Genomic DNA, 20,826 nt, shown 5'->3' on the forward strand with positions numbered 1-20,826 from the left:
ACATGGTTTCATTTTAGCATTTTTGTTATTACTATTAACTTTTCCAGCCCATGAATAATAAAAATATCAGAACTGGGAGGGATTTGAAGTAATGCCTTCAACACATATTTATAAACCCTGTTCGGGATGTCATAACAAAATTCTACAGACTGGGTTGTGGTTATCAACAACAGAAGTCTGTTTCTCCCAGTTCTAGAGGCTGGGAGGTCCAAGATGAAGGTGCTGGCAGATTTCATGTCTACTGAGAAGCCAGTTCCTAGTTCATAAACTGCCATCTTCTTGCTGTTACTTCATATGGCAGAAGGGGTGAAGGAACTCCCTGGAGTCTCTTTTATAAAGGCACTAAAACCAGGGTGCCTGGGTGGCTCAGTTGGTTAAGCGTCCAACTCTTGATTTTGGGTCAGGTCAAGATCTCATGGTTGGTGAGGCTGGCAGTATGGAGCCTGCTTGGGATTCTCTCTCTCTCTCCCTCTCTCTGTCCCTCTCCTGCTCATGTTCTGTCTCTCAAAGTAAATGAATAAACTTAAAAAGAAAAAGAAAAATATAAAGGTACTAACCCCATTCATAAGGGCTCTACCCTCAGGAGCTGGTCTCCAAAAGGCCCTACCTCCAAATATTATCACACTGGAGATTAGGTTTCAACATACGAATTTTAGGAGACGCAAACATTCAATCTATAGCAAATCCCATACTATTTTGTTAGTATTCTACAATGATGCTATGTGGGATATTAATGAATTCATGAATGAAGTAAAGAAATGTACTTTAAAATATGATGAGGGCACCTGGTGGCTCAGTTGGTTAAGCATCTAACTTCGGCTCAGGTCATGATCTCACAGTTCGTGAGTTCCAGCCCCACGTCAGTCTCTGTGCTGACAGCTCAGAGCCTGGAGCCTCCTTTGGATTCTGTGTCCCCCTCCCTCTTTCTGCCCTCCCCAACTTGTGCTCTGTCTCTCTCTCTCTCAAAAATAAACATTAAAAATTTTTTAAAAAATATGATGACATGTTATGATAATTTAATATATAATTCCTTGATTCTTGGATTAACTGAGCAAAAAATGGAATTGTTTACCAGAAGAAAAATTTTGTTATACTAAAAACCAAAAATTATAATATGAAGTTAATGATTTACCTTTATTTTTTGTTTGGTTCTTATCAGAGTCCTAATATTATATTAAGTATTTCAAATATCACAAAAGTAAAACTTTTTTTTTTCCTATTGGCATTATTTGAATGCATTAGTTTTCTCATATATCATAAATAGATAGTATCTAACAAAGTTAAAAATTAATGGGGACCAGTTACTACTAACACTAAAGAGCCATAAATTGAGTATGTTTGTAAGTTAGCATTCATGGTTTGTAATGGTATTTCTTTTTTTTTTTTTTTTTTTCATTACGAAATTTTCCAGGTCTCACCAGCCTGGGGTACAAGTAGAGCAATGTTGATAGTAATATTCCAAATTTCACTGCCTCTAGTCCCTAGCTCACAATTGCAGGAGGTTGGTTTCCCTCAAAATTCCAACCAGTTCTATCTGGGAATCCCAAAGCTGTCCCGTGTGAATTCAAGAATTCCTCTTAAGGTCTCTGTCTCAAGCCTGTTGGGCTGCCTGAAGGTGAAGCCGTAGTGTGGGTGCTCTTGACCTGAGAGCTCTGAAGTCTAACTGAGGTGGAGCTCTAGTCTTTTTCCACCACAAATCCTTAAAATGCCAAAACAGTGCTCCTTTCTCTGTTGCTCTACTCAGACCATACCTAGAGGTCACACTGTTTGAAAGAGATGCTTTTATAAAGACCTCGAATAAGTCAAGCTTGCACTTTAAGACTCATTCCACAAGCGTTTTACCTGCCAAAATGGTACCACCATGTGCCAAGAACTTAAAACTTCCATGCTCCCACTAGCTTTAGAATGAAATGCTTCTTGATAAAATTTTAAGTGGAGGGATTGCATTATTTCAAAATTTGGCATCATGTAAGATGTTTGTAATATTTTTATCACATTATTTCAGATTTTCAACACTTAAAGTTACACAAAATTGGATGCCACTGTGCTGTGGGTGCCACACGGAAGTGGAGGAAATGCCTTCTCTCATTTTGTCTTGTACAGAAGTGCCTCAGAGGAGCAGTTTGTTTGGGTTTTGCCTCCAGTCTCTTCTTCCTTAAAGCTCAGACCTCCAATCCATGGGGCTGTGACAGGAGCTATGCAGCGCCCTGTCCCCACTCCCCACTTCTATCATTCTTCCAGATGATAGAAGAAAACTCCCATCAAAATAAATTCACAACAAAAATATTTGAATTGACTTCTAGAACTTTCTCTGTAAAAATACATTAAAGATACCCAGAAAACTGAATTCATCAGATTTAGCCAGAGACTATGCCTTATTTGCCCTTCATAGTCATTAAATGTTGAAAAATATGTAAAAGGAGAATGAAGAAAAAAGTTTCATATAAAGTTTCATGAAGAGTTTCATATAAACCGAGTCATCAGTGCTAACACATGACCCTAGTTTAGACCTTAGTTAGACCCTAGTTTGAACAAACTAACTATTTAAGATGTTTGAGGGAATAATTCCAGAGATTTGGATATGGAGTGGGTATTAGATGATATTAAGCAATTATTGTTAATTGTACAAGGTGGGATAATGGAATTGTGGTTGTGAAGAAAATGTGACTATACTTTAGAAATAGACACTAAAATTTTTGGTTTATATACTTTATATACTACAAAGAGAAAAAGTAAGTATGGCAAAATGTTGACAATGTTAAATGTAGACTAGGGGGTGGTAGGTATTTATTTTAATTCTCTGTACATTTGAATTTTTTTACATAAAATATTTTTAAGACTATTTAAAATATTTTAAATAAAAAATTAAAATTTTTTTAAATAAAATTTTTAAATAAAAAATTAACATTTTTTTAAATATTTATTTTTGAGAGAGAGAGAGAGAGAGCAAGCAGGGGAGGGGTAGAGAGAGGGAGACACAGAATCCAAAGCAGGCTCCAGGTTCTTAGCTGTCAGCATAGAGCCTGATGTGGGGCTTGAACTCACAAATTACGAGATCATGACCTGAGCTGAAGTATGACATTTAACTGACTGAACCATCGAAGCGCCCCTTTTTAAAACTATTTTTAAGACTTGAGTTGTATTATGCTATATGCAGTATCTTTTTAAAAAGAGATCAACATTCTATTTTACTTCTTTTATTTTTCTTCCAAGCTATACAAAATGTTTCCTTGAAACTAGTGTGTTAAGTTGAATGTACTTTCATTGAATCATATTGTATTTCATTGGAACTCAGTTTAAAACAGAGAGCCTTAACATGAGGGATAAGACATATTCTCAGTAGTAATAGTGACTCATCATAGGAATAATTCCTATGGAGGTGGGGAGTGAGCATGAGTATTTTACAAAATTTCATAGGAGATTCTAACATTCCACCCTTTAACTTTCAAAACCATCTCTCATGGCAGAATTTTTTCTTTTATTTCCAGACTCAAAGCTAATCTTATAACTGGACTCTTAGAAATTGTGTGGCGGTCCACCTTTTTTCTCTCGCTCCTTCTCTCTCTGCCCTTCCACAGCTCGTGCTCTCTCTCTCTCTTTCTCAAAATAAATAAACTTAAAAAAAAAAATCACCAGGGCTTAACTCTCAAAAGCTGGATGGCAATAGCAAGCCAAGCCTCTGCCCTTAAAGAGCCAGGATACTAAGTGACTCTCCGGAGACACAGCACAGAAGCAGCAATTTGAAAAGTGCCTGGGCAGCACCTGGGTGTCTCAGTCGGTTAAGCCTCTGACTTCAAGCCCTGCATCGGGCTCTGTACTGACAGCTCAGAGCCTGGAGCCTGCTTCAGATTCTGTGTCCCGCTCTCTCCCTGCCCCTCCCTTGTTCATGCTCTGTCTCTCTCTCAAGAATAAATAAAACATTAAAACATAAATTAATTAAAATAAATAAACATTTAAAAAATCTTTCTAATAAAAAATACAAAATAAAAGTGCTTGGGGTATACATGAAGAAGATTTATTGACTAATTTGAGGTCATGTGTTGGAAGAGCAGAGATCTGCAGGAGAGTTCTTTGGGAGAAAAAGCTCTTTTTCTTGTCCTTCCTCAGCCTAGATAGTTGCATGCTTGTGGGAGTCAGTCCTATCACTCACCAGCCAGCCCTGGAATTTCTTTCAGCCCTGCCCCATCCAACTCACCTGCCTTGGCAGGTGTCCCACCACACCTAGCAGGAAGCCCTGGCTAGAACCAGCACCTCTCCAAAGTGACTCCTGCCCTGCAGAGGTGGGGAGATGACCCCACACATGACCCCATCTGCAGTTTGTGCACAGGAAACGAGTCTTGTCCATCAGTACACCCACAGCTATCACAGCAACTAATTGCAGATAGCCAGGCTGAGGGCCAGTCCCACCGACCAGCATGCCCACAGCAATCAAGACTCAGCCACAATAGGAGGACACATGCAGCCCACACAGCAGTCACCCTAGAGCACTTGGTTCTGGTAACCAAGGGGGGACTGAACTACAATGCACCACAGGACCCCATCTACACAACGTCACTACTTTCAAGACCAATAGCCATAGCTGACCTACCTAATACATAGAAACAGACACAGAGAGACAAAATGGGGGGACAGAAGAATAAGTCCTAATTGATAGAATAAGACAGGGATGCCTGGGTGGCTCAGTCGGTTAAGTGTCTGACTCTTGGTTTTGGCTCAGGTCATGATCTCACAGTTCGTGAGTTTGAGCCCCACATTGGGCTCCATGCTGTCAGCACGGAGCCTGCCTGAGATTTTCTCTCTCCCTCTCTCTCTGCTCCTCCTCTGCTCTCTCTGTCTCTCAAAATAAATAAACTTAAAAAAAAAAAAGAATAAGACAAAACCACAGAAAAAGAGCTAAACAAAATGGAGGTAGACAATATACTTAATAAAGGCCAAAGTAATGATCATTAGATATTCATGGATACTCATTAGAGAGAGGAGTGGATAAACTCAATGAGAACTTCAACAGATATAGAAAATATAAAAACTAGCCAGTCAGAGCTGAATTAGGCAATAGTTGAGATGAAAAATACACTAGAGGGAATCAACAGCATGTTAGGTGATGCCGAAGAATGGATCAGCAACCCAATCAGCTAAATAGCAAAAGAGAAAAGAATAATAAAAATGGGAATAGTTTAAGGGACACCTGTGACATCATCAAATATAGTTACATTTGGATTACAGGGATCTCAGAAGAAAAAGAAGAGAAAGAGAAGGGGGCAGAAAATTTATTTGAATCATAGCTGAAAACTTACCTAACCTGGGGAAGGAAACAGACATCTAGGTCTGGGAGGCAAAGAAAGCCCCAAATAAGATGAACCCAAGGAAGCCCACACCAAGACACATAAGAATTAAAATGGCCAAAAAAAAAAAAATCTTAAAGCAGCAAGAAAAAGCAAACAGTTACATGCCAGAAAAAAGCCCCACAAGGCTATCAGGTGATTTTTCAGCAGAAACTTTGCAAACCAGAAGGGAATAGCATGATATATTAAAAATGCTGAAAGGAAAAAAAACCCTACAATCAAGAACACTAATGTTATCATTAATTGAAAGAGAGATATATAAGGTACCCAGACAAACAAAAGTTAAAGGAGTTCATCACCACTAAACCAGCTTACAAAAAAATGTTAAAAGGAATGTTTTACTTGGAAAGAAAAGACCATACCTAGAATTAAGAAAATTAGGAAGGGAAAAAATTTCACTGGTAAAGGCAAACATACAGTAAAGACAGTAGATTAATCACTTATAAAGCCGATATAGAGGTTAAAACACAAAAGCAGTAAAATCAATTTTATCTACAACGATTAGGGGATATTCAAAATAAAAAGATATAGACTATAATATGACATACATAAAACATGAAGGGCAAGTAAAAATTTAGTGCTTTTAAAATGTGTTCAAACTTAAGTGTCCATCTACTTACATAGACTGCTATATACATAGGATGTTATATATGAACCCCATGGTGACCACAATCCAAAAACCTGTAGTAGATGCAAAAGAAATAAAGAGAAAAGAATCCAAGCATAACACTAAAGAAAGCCATTGAGCCACAAGGAAAGAGAGCAAGAGAAGAGAGGAATAAAGAATAACTATAAAAACAACCAGAAAACAATGAACAAAATAGCAATAAGTACATATCTACTACTAATTACTTTAAATGTAAATGGACTAAGTGATCCAATAAAAAAGCGTAGGGTATGGATGGATGGATAAAAAATGGATAAAATGGATAAAACAGAATGGATAAAAAAAAAAAGCAAAAAAAACAAAACAAGAGCCATCAATATGCTGCCAACAAGAGAATCACTTTAGACCTAAAGATACATATACACTAAAAGTAAAGGGATGGAAAAAGCTATTCCATGCAAATGGAAGTGGAAAAAAAAGCCAGGATAGCAATATTTATACAGACAAAATGGACTTTAAAACAAAGCCTGCAACATCAAAAAGAAGGGTATCATATAATGATAAAGGGATCAATCCAACAAGAGAATGCAATTGCAAATATCTATGCACACAACATAGGAGCACCTAAATACATAAAGCAAATATTAACAGACATAAAAGGAGGCTGATAGTAATACAATGACAATAGGGGAATTTAACACCCCATTTTTATCAATTAACAGAGCATCCAGATAGGAAATAGGAAACAGTGACTTTAAACAATACATTAGGCCAGATGAACTTAAGAGATATACACAGAACATTCCATCCAAAACCAGCAGAATATGCACTCTTTTCAAATATACACAGAATGTTCTCTAGGATAGATAACATGGTGGGCCATAAGACAAGTGTCAATAAGTTTAAGAAGACTGAAATGATATTAAGCATGTTTTCCAACCACAATGGCATGAAACTAGAAATCCATTGCAAGAAAAAAAAAACTGGAAAAGATACAAACACACGGAGGCTAAATAGACTACTGAACAACCAACAAGGCAAAGAAGAAATCAAACTGGAAATCAAAAAAATTGACAGAAACAAATAAAAATGGAAACAACGGTGCAAAATCTTTGGGACACAGCAAAAGTAGTTTAAGAGAAAAGTTTATATAATGTAGGCCTACCTCAAGAAACAAACAAAATTCAAATAATTTAACCTTATACCGAAAAGAACTAAAAAAAAAAAATAATAAACAAACCAAAGTTAGTAGACAGAAGGAAATAATAAAGATTAGAGTGGAAATGAATGAGGTGTGCCCGGATGGCTCAGTCAGTTGAGCATCTGACTCTTGATTTTGGCTTAGCTTATGATCACAGGGTCATGGGATTGAGCCCCACATCAGGGCTCTACACTGAGTGTGAAGTCTGCTTAGGATTCTCTCTCTCCCTCTGCCAGCCCCCTCCCCTACTCATGTGTGCTCTCTCTCTTTCTCAAAAAAAAAAAAAAAAGAAAAAAAGAAAAAAGAAAAAAGAGTGGAAATAAATGACAGAGACTAAAAAATAATAGGAAAGATCAGTGAAGCCAAGAGCTGGTTCTTTGAAATGATAAACAAAATTAATAAACCTTTAGTCAGACTTATCAAGAAAAAGAGGATGTAAATAAATATTTTTTTTTAGAAATGAAAGAAGAGAAAGAACAACAAACACAGAAATACAAAAGATTATAAGGGAACACTATAAAAATTATATGCCAACAAATTGGACAGCCTAGAAGAAATGAGTAAATTCCTAGAAACATACAATCTTCCAAAACTGAATCAGGAAAAAAATAGAAATTTTGAACAGACCAATTACTAGTAATAAAATTGAATCAGTAATATAAAACCAAAACCAAACCAAAACAAAACAAAAATCTCCCAACAAACAAAAGTCCAGGACTAGATGGCTTTACAGGCAAATTCTACCAAACATTTTAAGAAGAGTTAATACCTATCCTTCTTAAACTATTCTAAAGAATAGAAAATGAAGGAATGCTTTAAATTCATTCTGTGAGTCCAGCATTACCCTGATACCAAAACCAGACACAGATGCTACAAAAAGAGAAAATTACAGGCCAATATCCCTGGTGAACATACATGCTAAAATCCTTAACAGAATATTAGCAAACCAAATACTACATCAAAGGGATCAATCACCACAATCAAGTGGGATTTATTCCAGGGATGCAATCTTTGCAAATCAATCAAAATGATACATCACATTAACAAGAAGGATTAAAACCCACATGATTATCTCAATAGACGCAGAAGTATTTGACAAAATACACATCTATGCATGATAAAACTCTCAACAAAGTGAGTATACTGGAAACATACCTCAACATAATAAAGGCCATATATGAAAAACCCACAGCTAACATCATACTCAATGGTGAACACTGAAGGCCTTTCCTCTAAGACAAGGCAGAAGACAAGGATGTCCACTTTCACTACTTTTATTCAACAGAGTACTGGAAGTCCTAGCCATGGCAATCAGACAACAAGAAGAAATAAAAGGCATCCAGATTGGTGAGGAAGGAGTAAATTGTCATTGTTTGCAGATGACAAGATACTATATACAGAAAACCCCAACATTCCACCAAAAAACTATCAGGACTAATAAATGAATACACCAAAGTTGCAGCATAGAAAATCAATATACAGAAACTTGTTGCATTTTTAAACACTAATAACAATGCAGCAGAAAGAAATTAAAAAAAAAAAACACAACTTCACTTACAATTGCATCAAAAGAATACATTACCTAGGAATAAACTTAACCAAGGAGGTGAAAGACCTATCCTCTGAAAACTACAAGACACTGATGAAAGAAATTAAAGATGACATACATGGAAGGACATACTACGCTTATGGATTGGAAGACTTAATGTTGTTAAAATATCCATAATACCTAAAGCAATCTACAGATTCAATGCAATCTCTGTTAAAATACAAATAGCATTTTTTACAAAACTAGAATAATACTAAAATTTGTATGGAGCCGCAAAAGACCCTGGATAGCCAAAGCAATCTTGGGAAAGAACGAAGCTAGAGGTATCACGATCTCAAATTGCAAATCAATCAAAAGCAATCTTGGGAAAGAACAAAGCTAGAGGTATCACGATCTCAGATTTTAGGATATACTACAAAGCTATTAAAACCAAAATAGTATAGTACTTGCAAAAAAATAGACACATAGATCAAGGGACTAGGATAGAGATCCCAGAAATAAACCCACACTTACATTGTCAATTAATCTATGGCAAAGTAGGCAGGAATATACAATGGGGAAAAGACAGTCTCTTCAACAAATGGTGTTAGGAAACCAAATACTTACAGCTAAAAGAATGCTACTGAACCACTTTCCTACACCATTCACAAAAATAAACTCAAAATCGATTAAAAACCTTAATGTGAGACTTCAAATCATAAAACTCCTAAGAGAAAACCTAGGCAATAATCTCTCAGACATCAGCCTTAGCAACGTATGTATGGATATGTCTCCTCAAGCAAGAAAAATAAAAGCAAAAATAAATTATTAGGAGTATACCAAAATAAAAAGGTTTTGCACAACAAAGGGAACTAACAACAAGATGAAAAGACCACTACTGAATGGGAGAAGGTATTTGCAAATGATATATCTGATAAGGGCTTAATATCTAAAATATACAAAGAACTTATATAACTCAACACCAAAACCCCACAAATAACCTAATTAAAATGGGCAGAGAACCTGAATAAACATTTTTCTAAACAAGACGTATACATGGCCAGCAGACGTTTGAAAAGATGCTCAACATCACTCATTATCAGGGAAATACAAATCAAAACCACAATGAGATCACCTCATCAATCAGAATGGCCAGCTAGGAAAGCAAGAAAGCAAGAAAGCAAGAAAGCAAGAAAGCAAGAAAGCAAGAAAGCAAGAAAGCAAGAAAGCAAGAAAGAAAGAAAGAAAGAAAGGAAGAAAGAAAGAAAGAAAGAAATTAACAAGTATTGGTGAGGATGTGAAGAAAAAGGATTCCTTGTGTACTGTTGGTGAGAATGTGAACTGGTACAACTAATATGGAAAACAGTATGAAGTTTCCTCAAAAAATTAAAAATAGAAACCCCATATAACCTATTAATTCCACTTTTGGTATTTGTTTGAAGAAAATGAAAACACAAATTGAAAAAGATATGTGTACCCCTGTGTTTACTGCAGCATTTTTTACAATAGCCAAGATGTGGGAGCAACCCAAGTGTCCATCAATAGATAAATGGATAAAGAAAAGGTGGTATACAACGGTACATTATCCAGCCATTAGAAAGAATGAAATCTTACCATTTGCAAAAACATAGATGGTATGATGTTAAGTGAAATAAGTTAGACAGAGAAAGACAGATGCCATATGATTTCACTTACATGTGGACTTTGAAAAACAAATGAACGAACAAAAAAACGGAAACAGACTCATACATACAGAGGACAAACTGATGGTTACCAGAGATGAGGTGGGTGGGAAATACATGAAATGGCAGAGGGGATTAAGAGATACAAAGTTTTAGTTAAAAAATCAATAAGTCATGGAGAGGAAAAGTATAGCATCAGGAATCTAGTCAATAATATTTAAAAAAAAAATTGTATGATGACAGATGTTTACTAAACTAGTTATGGTAGCCATTGAGTAATGTACAGATTTTTAAATCACTTTGTTATATACCTGAAACTAATACAACAGTGTATGTCAACTATATTTCAACAACAATAATAATTAATAAATAAATAATACATAAAAATATTTCAACTTACTCCCCCCCAGAAAGTAGAAAGCAAGTTGCTAAAGCAACAGTGAAAACGTTGAGCAGTGGAAGCAGAATCATGTGACCAAACATATGGGCACAGGCCAGAGGTGCCGCAGTGGAGTAAAGCCCTGCTCAGCCCCGCGTGGGGGATGGGGCATTACTGGGCTTGAGTCTTTGCTGAGGCCAGTACCTCAGAGCGATCTCTTAAAGCTATTTTCCCTGTGGAGAAAACAGGAGGATGCCAACAATGAGGAAAAATCATAGCTATTTTCATTTTATTAGTGTTTTGTGTGTTTTGTTTTTAGTCAGAACAGTATCTGTGAAATTAAAATGAGAATTCAGGGCAAGAAACTCTTTAAACAGGAATATGAGGATGACAGACTTCCAGCATAGTAAGTCATGAATTAATGAGGACTTCAACTTCTTTCAACAATAGAATAGAAAGAACTAGAAAGAACACTTTTATGCTGGTTTAAAGAGTGGATCATTAGAAAGGAAACCCGGGGCACCTGGGTGGCTCAGTCGGTTGGGCGTCTGACTTCAGCTCAGGTTATGATCTCACAGTCCGTGAGTTTGGCCCCGCGTTGGGCTCTGTGCTGACAGCTCAGAGCCTGGAGCCTGCTTTGGATTCTGTGTCTCCCTCTCTCTCTATCCCTCTCCTGCTCATGCTCTTTCTCTCTCTGTCTCAAAAATAAATAAAAACGTTAAAAAAAAATTAAAAAAAAAAAGAAAGGAAACTCAAGTTCAAGTCTTACTGGCTGAATTATAATTCGATCATGTAATATACTCATTTTTTAATGAATGATGCCATTTATTGTAGATATTTATATATTACTTCCCAGGTTATATCTTCTAAAGAAAAGTTTAATCTTAGTAAATTTAGGGGCTAACAGCAGAACAGAAAGATTGTTTTGTAGATGAAATTTGTCTTTTCTTCTGTCACCTCATTCCTTTCCTGGTTTTATCCACCCTGCTGTGATATCCCCAATACTCTTACTTTACTCATCTGAATTCCTTTCCCTTATGAAAATCAGAATTTAGTAAAGAATGATTCCAATGATTTATGTTCCCCCTCCCCACAAGCAAAATTTGCATATAATCTCCATCAAACTGAGGGTTTCCAAATGTCTTTGAACATCAGGCAGAATATTGGCCGGGATGGGGGGTGGGGGGCAAGGGGCCTTTGTTGTATGCCTAAAATAAATCCATGATTGAGGAGAAAAACATTTGTCTTTGAAAAGTGGAATTAAGAATTCTGGGCAGTTTGTATAGATTTGAACCAAGCTTATCTCTATACCAAACAGACGTGGCCACATGTTTATTTATATGGCAAACAAGGTGGTGATAACATGAGAAAAAATAACCCCATTTGCACTTCATAGTAGCCATGTACATATAACAAATGTGTTAATATAATATTATCTTTGCTCATTAAAGAAGATACAGAAAGTACAGATAATTTCAGGAATCCTCACATAGGTGTTCAACATACATGTCAGTCAATGTGTGTTATTGTGAATAGTTGCAAGTAATAAATTTGCATCTCTTTTGGTATATTCCGAAATCTTAATTTATATGGTTTTCCTATGCCTGTTTGGTGAGACATTCTGGTAAGCTTTTTATTTTTTCTTTCTTTCTTTTTTTTTTTTAAGGAAAATTTCATTTTATATTCTTGAGAAGGCAAAATCATTCAGTTTAATAGTGACCTACAACTCTATACTATTATCAATACAGCTGACAATAATACCTTAGACTTACTTAAAAATGCTTTAATGTTTTAAAAAATGTTTATTTTTGAGACAGAGACAGAGCGTGAGGGGGGGAGGGGCTGAGAGAGAGGGAGACAGAATCTGAAGGAGGCTCCAGGCACTGAGCTGTCAGCACAGAACCCAATGCGGGGCTCGAACTCATGAACCGTGAGACCATGACCTGAGCCGAAGTTGGAAACTTAAACAACTGAGCCACCCAGGCACCCCTTAAAATGCTTTAAAGTAAATACAATATAATGGGAACATTTTAAGCTGCAATTTTAACTTAAAAAAATAGATAATATGATAACATTCCAAAAAGTGTATATGGTATATAGTTCTTCCAGTCCATTCCTGTCTCCTTACTGCCCAAGGCAACCATTGCTCTCATTTTCTTGTGTAGCTTCTGGAGTTAGCCTTTGGATTCCATTCATTTCTAATATTTGTTTTATTTATTTATAAATTTATTTATTTATTTATTTATTTATTTTAGATGACTCCAGAATTGATGATAAAAGCATGTACTTTTTATACTGGACGTTTAGTAAAGACACACTTTTGGTAAGAACGTGATTTTTACATACTATTTCTTTGTGTTTTTATTTTTTAATACTCTCCATATGAAGAACAACTCATTTTTAGCCAGTTGTTCTGATTTTATCTATTTAATCATGTCTCCACCATTTTGTATTATATATTTAATTTATTTTCACTTGGCTTTTACTTAGTTAAAATATGTTCTTTACTTCTTCATGGTATTACTTTGTTGTGTGTGTGTGTGTGTGTGTGTGTGTTTTAATGTTTTATTTTATATTTGAGAGAGAGAGCATGAGCAGGGGAGGGGCAGAGAGATGGAGACAGAATCTGAAGCAGGCTCCAGGCTCTGAGCTGTTAGCACAGCTAACAGAGCCTGATGTGGGGCTCGAACTCACAGACCGTGAGATTGCGACCTGAGTCAAAGCTGGACGTTCAACTGACTGAGCCACCCAGGTGCCCCTGTGGTGTTTTGTTTTTTTTTTTTTAAATAAAAACTTCAAAATTGAAAGTATAAGGTCTATAATCCCTTCATTTGAAACCCTTGGAGATATGTTTTGAAATTTATATTCCTTTCCTTAAAATTTTTTACAAAGGTGATTTCTGCACATTGTATGTATTATATAACATCTTCAGTGGTGTCTGAGACAGCATGCTGGAACCAAACGTATTCAAACATATTAGTATTTCTACTATGTATATATTATATATGTATGTAATAAAATGAAATGTATATACATGAAATGAAATGAAAAAAGACTATGACCAATTATGTGTCAATTTCAGGGAGGTTCTAATGCAAAATTACTTTAGATCAGGTCTAGTTTTGCCTCTAAATAGATTATGGAAAAACTTTAGGATTCCAGATCTTTCTGGGTTTTAGAAATGTAGCAAAGGGAATTGCAAGCTCAAAGGAAATGCAAGGACTAGCTAGAAATAAAACAATAACAATAATTGAACAGTTTCTTTCTATGCTGTGGTTTTTGAGGAGCTAAAGGAGGTGGTATTACTCCTTCTCCCTCTCCATTTATTTAGTAATGTATTGCCATAACATCAAAATACTATTTTTCTATATTTTCTGCCTCTAGCTCTTGGAGAGACATAGCAATACCTCTTACAAATGAAGATGATGAGCTGGCTGAGAAAATAGAAAGAGCAATGAAATATAATAATTTCAGACTTCAAAAATATGTATTTCATCTCTGGCACTCTTATGTAAAAGGTCAAAAAAAACAACTTACAGGTAAATCCTTACATAGTATTGATTTTTTTTTTATATTCAGGTATTCAAAGAATCAACACACTTAATGGCTGAGCAGTTTGTACTAGAGAATTTATTATTATGTCTAGAGAGCTGTCATGAAATGTAAAGCCCCTAATTTAAAATATTTAATGAGATTTGTGTCAAAGGGTTTCATCGTAACAGAAAACAGTCATGTTTAAAAGAAACTTCTGAAAAAATAAATAAATAAAAGAAACTTCTGTATGTATTTGTGTGAAATAGGGATCTCCTATCAGCTTTTTTACTAATAGACCCCTGGTATATCACAGTTGGGTACCAAAATTGATTATTTCTTGGTAGAGAGTTTTCCATTCATGACAGGTATTTCATTTGAAATGGGTACATGAGGAAACAAAGAAAATGAATTTTTTTTTCCTTAAATCTTTGATGAGCAGGCAGTGCAAGTACATGATCTTAGGAGCAGGGATAGAGGACTCCAGCCTTTTTTTATTTTTATTTTTTATTTTTTTAATGTTTTTAAATCTATTTTTGAGAGACAGAGAGAGACAGAGAAGGGGAGGGCAGAGAGAGAGGAAGAGACAGAATCCAAAGCAGGTTCCAGGCTGAGCTGTGAGCTGTCAGCACAGAGCCCAAAGTGTGGCTCAAACCCATGAACTGTGAGATCATGACCTGAGCTGAAATAGGTTGCTTAAAGGGGACTGAGTCACCCAGACACCCCTGGGGACTCCAGCCTTTTGTTCAGATTTTAGCCACTTCACCAAATATTGGTTTATTGTTGCTGCAAATTAGAGAATTATTTCCTCTTGATCCATTCCTGTTGGTCTCTCAGTCACAGTGAACCCTCTGAAGGTTTTGACATAAGACTGATGGACTTCTAATTCTGGGAGGAAACAATTGGTCGCAGTGAGGAAGCCACTGCCTTCTGTCAGTGGTATCCGGGGGCCTGCCTTAGTCATCCTTCTTCCTGGCCCCACCCCTGTATTTGAGCTTTGGACCCTTGGTGAAAACATAAAATGGAGCAAATTCTTTAATCATAATGCATTTAACTAAATTAGAATACTATCACATGATTCTATTTCTATGAATAAGTTTGGAAATTCTGGTTTTATAAAGATGTGCTATCACATCTATTACATCTTAATTTATAAGGGCAAAAGTGATGTTTACAGGTTAATAAAGTCTCGGGAGTAGAAATCTACTGCTATCCGTAATAATTAATTTTAGAAGAAATTAAAATCAAACAAAAACTGTCAGATGCAATATTGGTTCATATTGTAAACACTTTGGGTTTTGGGGAAATATCTTTAAATATATACAATAATCTAATAACTTTTCTTTAGATACACTATCGCAGGTACAAAAGATGTTGCACTGTTACAAGCTGACAGCTATCCTAACTAAATGGAGGGATAAAGCAAGACTTAAGTATAAAAAGAGAGAAGATGAGCTGGTACGGTATCTTGGAAACTTAGTATTTTTAGAAATTTAATTTTGGTGTTACATTGATGTGGCTTCAGATAATGATGCTATGTGTGGAAAGTACTAAAATCCTGAATATTACATACTTTTGTTGGGGTCTTTATTCTTGTAATTTAACAATTTAAATTTCACTTCAGCTACCAAGAATATTTTCTAATAAATTCTGTTGTTTCAACTATGAACACTGAGAAAAATCATTTCAACATTTTGTTTAAAGTTATTGATAAAGACTAAGAATTTTGCTCAAGCAAGTGGTTAGATGGGTATAGATGTCTAAAATGGAAGAGAAACTATTTGTTGTGATAAAGACTGAATAGTTTTTTTCTAGGTAAGATTAAATTGTTATTTATTCTTTTTCAACATTTAATGTAATAAATTATAATTTTAATATCAAATAATTTTAAAAATTACTAAATTGCTAAGATTAAAGGATCATTCTTAACTGGGACACCTCCTCCCCCCCCAGCAATTAAAGTAATTAATTTTAAAAAATATTTATTTATTTTTGAGAGAGAGAGAAACAGAGTGCGAATGAAGAAGGAAGGAGGGGCAGAGAGAGAGGGAGACACAGAATCTGAAGCAGGCTCCAGGCTCTGAGCTGTCAGTACAGAGCCTGACACAGGGTTCAAACCCAGGAAGTGAGATCATAACCTGAGCCAAAATCAGATGCCCACCCGAATGAGCCACCCAGGTGCCCCCAGGAATTAAAACAATTAAAATAGAGGATCTAAGGAAATTCCTCCAAACCTGAAAATATCTCTAGTTTGCTTAAGCTATTAGTAAATTACTATTTAATATTGTTTTAGTAAGCACAGTAACTATTAGGATCAGACAGAAAAATGCTGAAATTTTTTTAGGTATTTTATTCAGTAGGTAATATTTTATCAATAGTCTTTGAAATACAAAGTTGGAATAAATAGGAAAGAGAAAAATAAGAAGTTAAACTCCCTGTTTTGTCATTGCCTGGTGGAGGGCAGGATCAATGCCTCCCACCGCTAACTAGTTCAGATGTTGAGACTGATGATACTACATACGTCCCGAGAGGGCATGAAAAGATTTATTGCTTACATAATCCTTGAAACAGTGCTAGAGCCTGCAAAGGATACTGACATGCATAAAGCATATTCTTGCTCTCTGGAAGTTTATTATCTGCTGGTATTGAACAGGTGTTCTTATAGGATGTCCTCTAGAATTTTGTGGAGTTCATTTTCAGTGTTGCCAGTTAAACAGTTATACTTCAGGTTCCACTGTTTTAATCTGCTTGCTCAGTGTTTTTCAACACTGTGTACGAAGCTAGTACTTTGACCTTGGCTCCCCCCATGTCTGATCAGTGATTGTCCAATGGTGCAATAAATAACTGTACGTGACTAGTCTGCTCCTTTCACACCCCTCTAAAACTGAACATCCTTGAGGCAAAATCATTCTCTTAATCATACACATACATTGAGTATAATGTTTTGCATGTAGTAGTTGACACAATTAGTACATATAATAATGTATATTATACATAATATAGTATTATCCTTAATATAGATGTATATTATATAGTTAATTGAGTGTTTAGAGAAAATATTTGCTTCTAGCTATGTGATTTCTTGGCCTAATAATCACTCACTTAGGAGGGTGAAGTGAAGGAGGCAGGTATATATAATAATATATATATATACTATATATAATATATACTATATAATAATATGTAATAATTATATAACTGTATATAATATATACTATATAATAATATGTAGCAATTATATATTATATATAACTAATAATAATCAAAATTGTGTGTAACATTTGTTTGCCCTCATGGCTTTTTCTTGATTATGCAGTTTTAAGGAATGTATTGAAAGTTAAAATGGGGACTTCTTGTAACAATAAATCAGGCAAGTCCCCAGATGCTTTCTTCTGTCTCTCCTTTTTTTTTTTTTTTAATTTCTGTGCTAACCACCTCCTTTCCATGCCCCAAATATCAGTTCTATCATTACCAGAACCTCGACTCTGTGGGTTTCAGCTTCCTCATCTGAAGGAGGAGCTGGACCACATCTTCAAGGTTGTTGCCTGTGCCAATGTTGTCTTACAACTAATGGAAATGATCTCTAATGCCTTGGTGGTCCAGAGAATATTAAACATGCTATTGACAAGACAGTTTATATAACAATGATAGTAACAATAAATAGTGCTTAATTGGTGCTATCATGGTGGTGAGCACTGTGCTTTTTTTTTTTTTTTTCAACGTTTATTTATTTTTGGGACAGAGAGAGACAGAGCATGAACGGGGGAGGGGCAGAGAGAGAGGGAGACACAGAATCGGAAACAGGCTCCAGGCTCTGAGCCATCAGCCCAGAGCCTGACGCGGGACTCGAACTCACGGACCGCGAGATCGTGACCTGGCTGAAGTCGGACGCTCAACCGACTGCGCCACCCAGGCGCCCCGAGCACTGTGCTTTTTTAAAAAAAGTTTATTTTGAAGGAGTGAGAGAGCACATGCGCATATACAAGCCAGGGAAGAGCAGGGTGAGAGGGAGAGAGAATGGGCCCAATCCCATGAACATTTGAAATCATGGCCTGAGCTAAAATTGAGTCAGAAGCTTAACCAACTGAGCCACCCAGGTGCCCCACACTATGTTTGATATATATCATCTCATTTAACCTTTACAACAATTCCATGGAATTTATCAATTATTTTCATGGCAGATATTAAAACATGAACTTCAATTGCTAAAATGGAGAAACAACCTAAAACTCAAATTAGCTGCTAATGAAGAATCCATTTTTCCTGAACCAAGTCTGTCTAAAGTCTCTCTTGAAGGCAATATTCCTGAATGTGACATTTCACTGTTACCCCAAAGAGCGGTCTCACAGGTTTGTATGAATTCATGTACCGTAACTAGTCATTTTCACAATGCTTATTTAAAGAGTGGTTTTATAAACCTTACATGGATGATGGAGATTTTATTTCAAAGATATACGTGTTTTTTTACAACTACATTTGGGTTAAGCTAATTTTTTTAGAGGCCATCCTTTTGGATGGCTATAAGATGAATCTAACAGTCAAAAGTGGGGAAAGTAAAGCTGTAGGAAATGTTTTTCTTCCCTTCCTCCTTCAAGTACATGTTGTCATTTAAGGTGGAACAGATTTTAGATACCCCAGTGCTCACTTTTTAATCTCCAATCCCTCCCTAATCTTTTAATCTTAACATTATTCCTCTATTCGGGGATGCAAATGGTCATGTCTTATTGCAACTTTCAGTTAGTTAAAATATTTATACTATCTTTCTTCCTTAGATTGTGAATTCATAAAAAGAATCATGTAGTTACATCTTACAATTCATTGAATTGATCTCTGAAAAATAAACCATAATTCCAACTACTGGCTATATTCTCTCCTATTTTGATAGAAAAGTAACTTCTACTTTGTGAGGCTACCTGATAAGTGGTAGAAGAAGTGTAAAATATCACCTCATTCTGATTGATGGCAGCTTCACATTATAAAATCCCATGTATTAAATATACCCCTCTAAATGCACAGAATCAAGCTCAAGTTATATTTGGGAACAGGTATCTATGTATCTACACCTAATCTTGCATTTTATATAAAAATTTAAAAAAAATTTTTTTTACATTTATTTATTTTTGATAGACAGAAAGAGACAGCACAAGTGGGGGAGGGGCAGAGAAAGAAGGAGACACAGAATCCAAAGCAGGCTCCAGGCTCCGAGCTGTCAGCACAGAGCCCGAAGCGGGGCTGGAACTCACAAACCGCAAGATCATGACCTGAGCTGAAGTCGGACGCTTAACTGACTGAGCCACACAGGCACCCCATTTTTTATTTTATATTATTATTATTATTAATTTTTTTGCATTTTATATAGAGCATAGAATTAGGATAAGGATAGTTTTGCCCATAATTTCCTCTTTATAAATTGCCTCAGGTTTGTTTTTAAATTGGAATTCCTATAATTTTTTTTACTGGTTTGTAATAGCCCTTTATATATTGGTAATATCAACCCTTTGCCTGGAATATATTAGAGATTTCCACCCCTCCATGCTTGATGTTTGCTTTCAATTTTGTCTGTAGAGTCCTTCAATGTGAAAAATTTTAGAGCTTTCTGTAACGAAGTCTGTCATTCTTGCCCTAATTACTTTTCCTTTTGTGCCATATTAATATGTCATTCTTAGCTGTTTTCCTAAGCATGTCACATTCTTTCTTACAGTTTATACAGCTGTTTTTTGTCTTTGAACTCCTAAGCTGTTCACTGCTAATGTTTCTCTGTTTACTTTATCAGTGGCTGTTCTAGGGTTTACGATATGCCTTTTCAATTTATCACAGATTACACCTTCACAAAATTTTCTACCACTTTATGTATAATGTTAAAATCTAAGAGTAAGCTTTCATTTTCCTTCTCCTGTGCTTCATGCTAGTATTGCCATACATTATATTCTTAGGTATTTATAAACCGTACAATGCAATTTATTATTTTTACTTTAATAGTTATATTCTCTTTCTCAAATATAAATAATCTTAAAAAATATTTTTAAAAAAGGGACGCCTGGGTGGCTCAGTCACCCAGTCAGTTGAGCATTTGACTTCAGTTCAGGTCATGATCTCATGGTTTGTGGGTTCAAGAGCCTGGAGCCTGCTTCGATTCTCTATCTCTGTCTCTCTCTCTGCCCCTCCCCCACTTGTGTGTGTTCTCTCTCTCTCAAAAATAAACTTAAAATTATTTACAAAATAGTCAATTTTATTTTACCCAGCATTTATTTACTTATTTATGTATTTATTTATTATGAGTAAAGGGCAGGGAGACCTGCCCCTAATTTGCTTTATTATTTTTTTTCTAAGTTTTTATTTAAATTCTAGTTAGTTAACATGTAGTGTAATATTGGTTTCAGGAGTAGAATTCAGTGATTCGTCACTTACATATAACACCCAGTGCTCATCCAAACAAGTATCCTCCTCAATGCCCATCACCCATTTAACCTATCCCCCACCCGCCTCCCTCCATCCACCCTGTTTGTTTTCTATCATTAAGAGTCTCTTGGGGCACCTGAGTGGCTCAGTTGGTTAA

General features: G+C 35.7%; 2 protein-coding genes across 8 annotated transcripts in view; one reads left to right on the forward strand and one right to left on the reverse strand.

Moving 5' to 3' along the window:
• Nucleotides 1-20,826, forward strand: part of FBXL13 (F-box and leucine rich repeat protein 13) — a 211,205-nt gene that overhangs the window by 22,740 nt on the left and 167,639 nt on the right. For 6 of the 7 annotated variants that reach the window (XM_045052289.1, XM_045052292.1, XM_045052291.1 and 3 more), the window contains exons 4-7: nt 12,995-13,062; nt 14,124-14,278; nt 15,619-15,728; nt 18,452-18,619. In XM_045052289.1, coding sequence (XP_044908224.1) covers nt 12,995-13,062; nt 14,124-14,278; nt 15,619-15,728; nt 18,452-18,619 — 501 coding nt within the window. The remainder of the gene's footprint in view (nt 1-12,994; nt 13,063-14,123; nt 14,279-15,618; nt 15,729-18,451; nt 18,620-20,826) is intronic. The other variant, XM_045052290.1, reaches the window with a different exon arrangement.
• LRRC17 (leucine rich repeat containing 17) overlaps nt 1-20,826 on the reverse strand; it is a 116,853-nt gene that overhangs the window by 4,766 nt on the left and 91,261 nt on the right. The gene's annotated exons all lie outside the window — the stretch shown is intronic.

Source organism: Felis catus, chromosome A2, assembly GCF_018350175.1.
Source record: "Felis catus isolate Fca126 chromosome A2, F.catus_Fca126_mat1.0, whole genome shotgun sequence".
In the NCBI taxonomy this organism is placed as follows: domain Eukaryota; kingdom Metazoa; phylum Chordata; class Mammalia; order Carnivora; family Felidae; genus Felis; species Felis catus.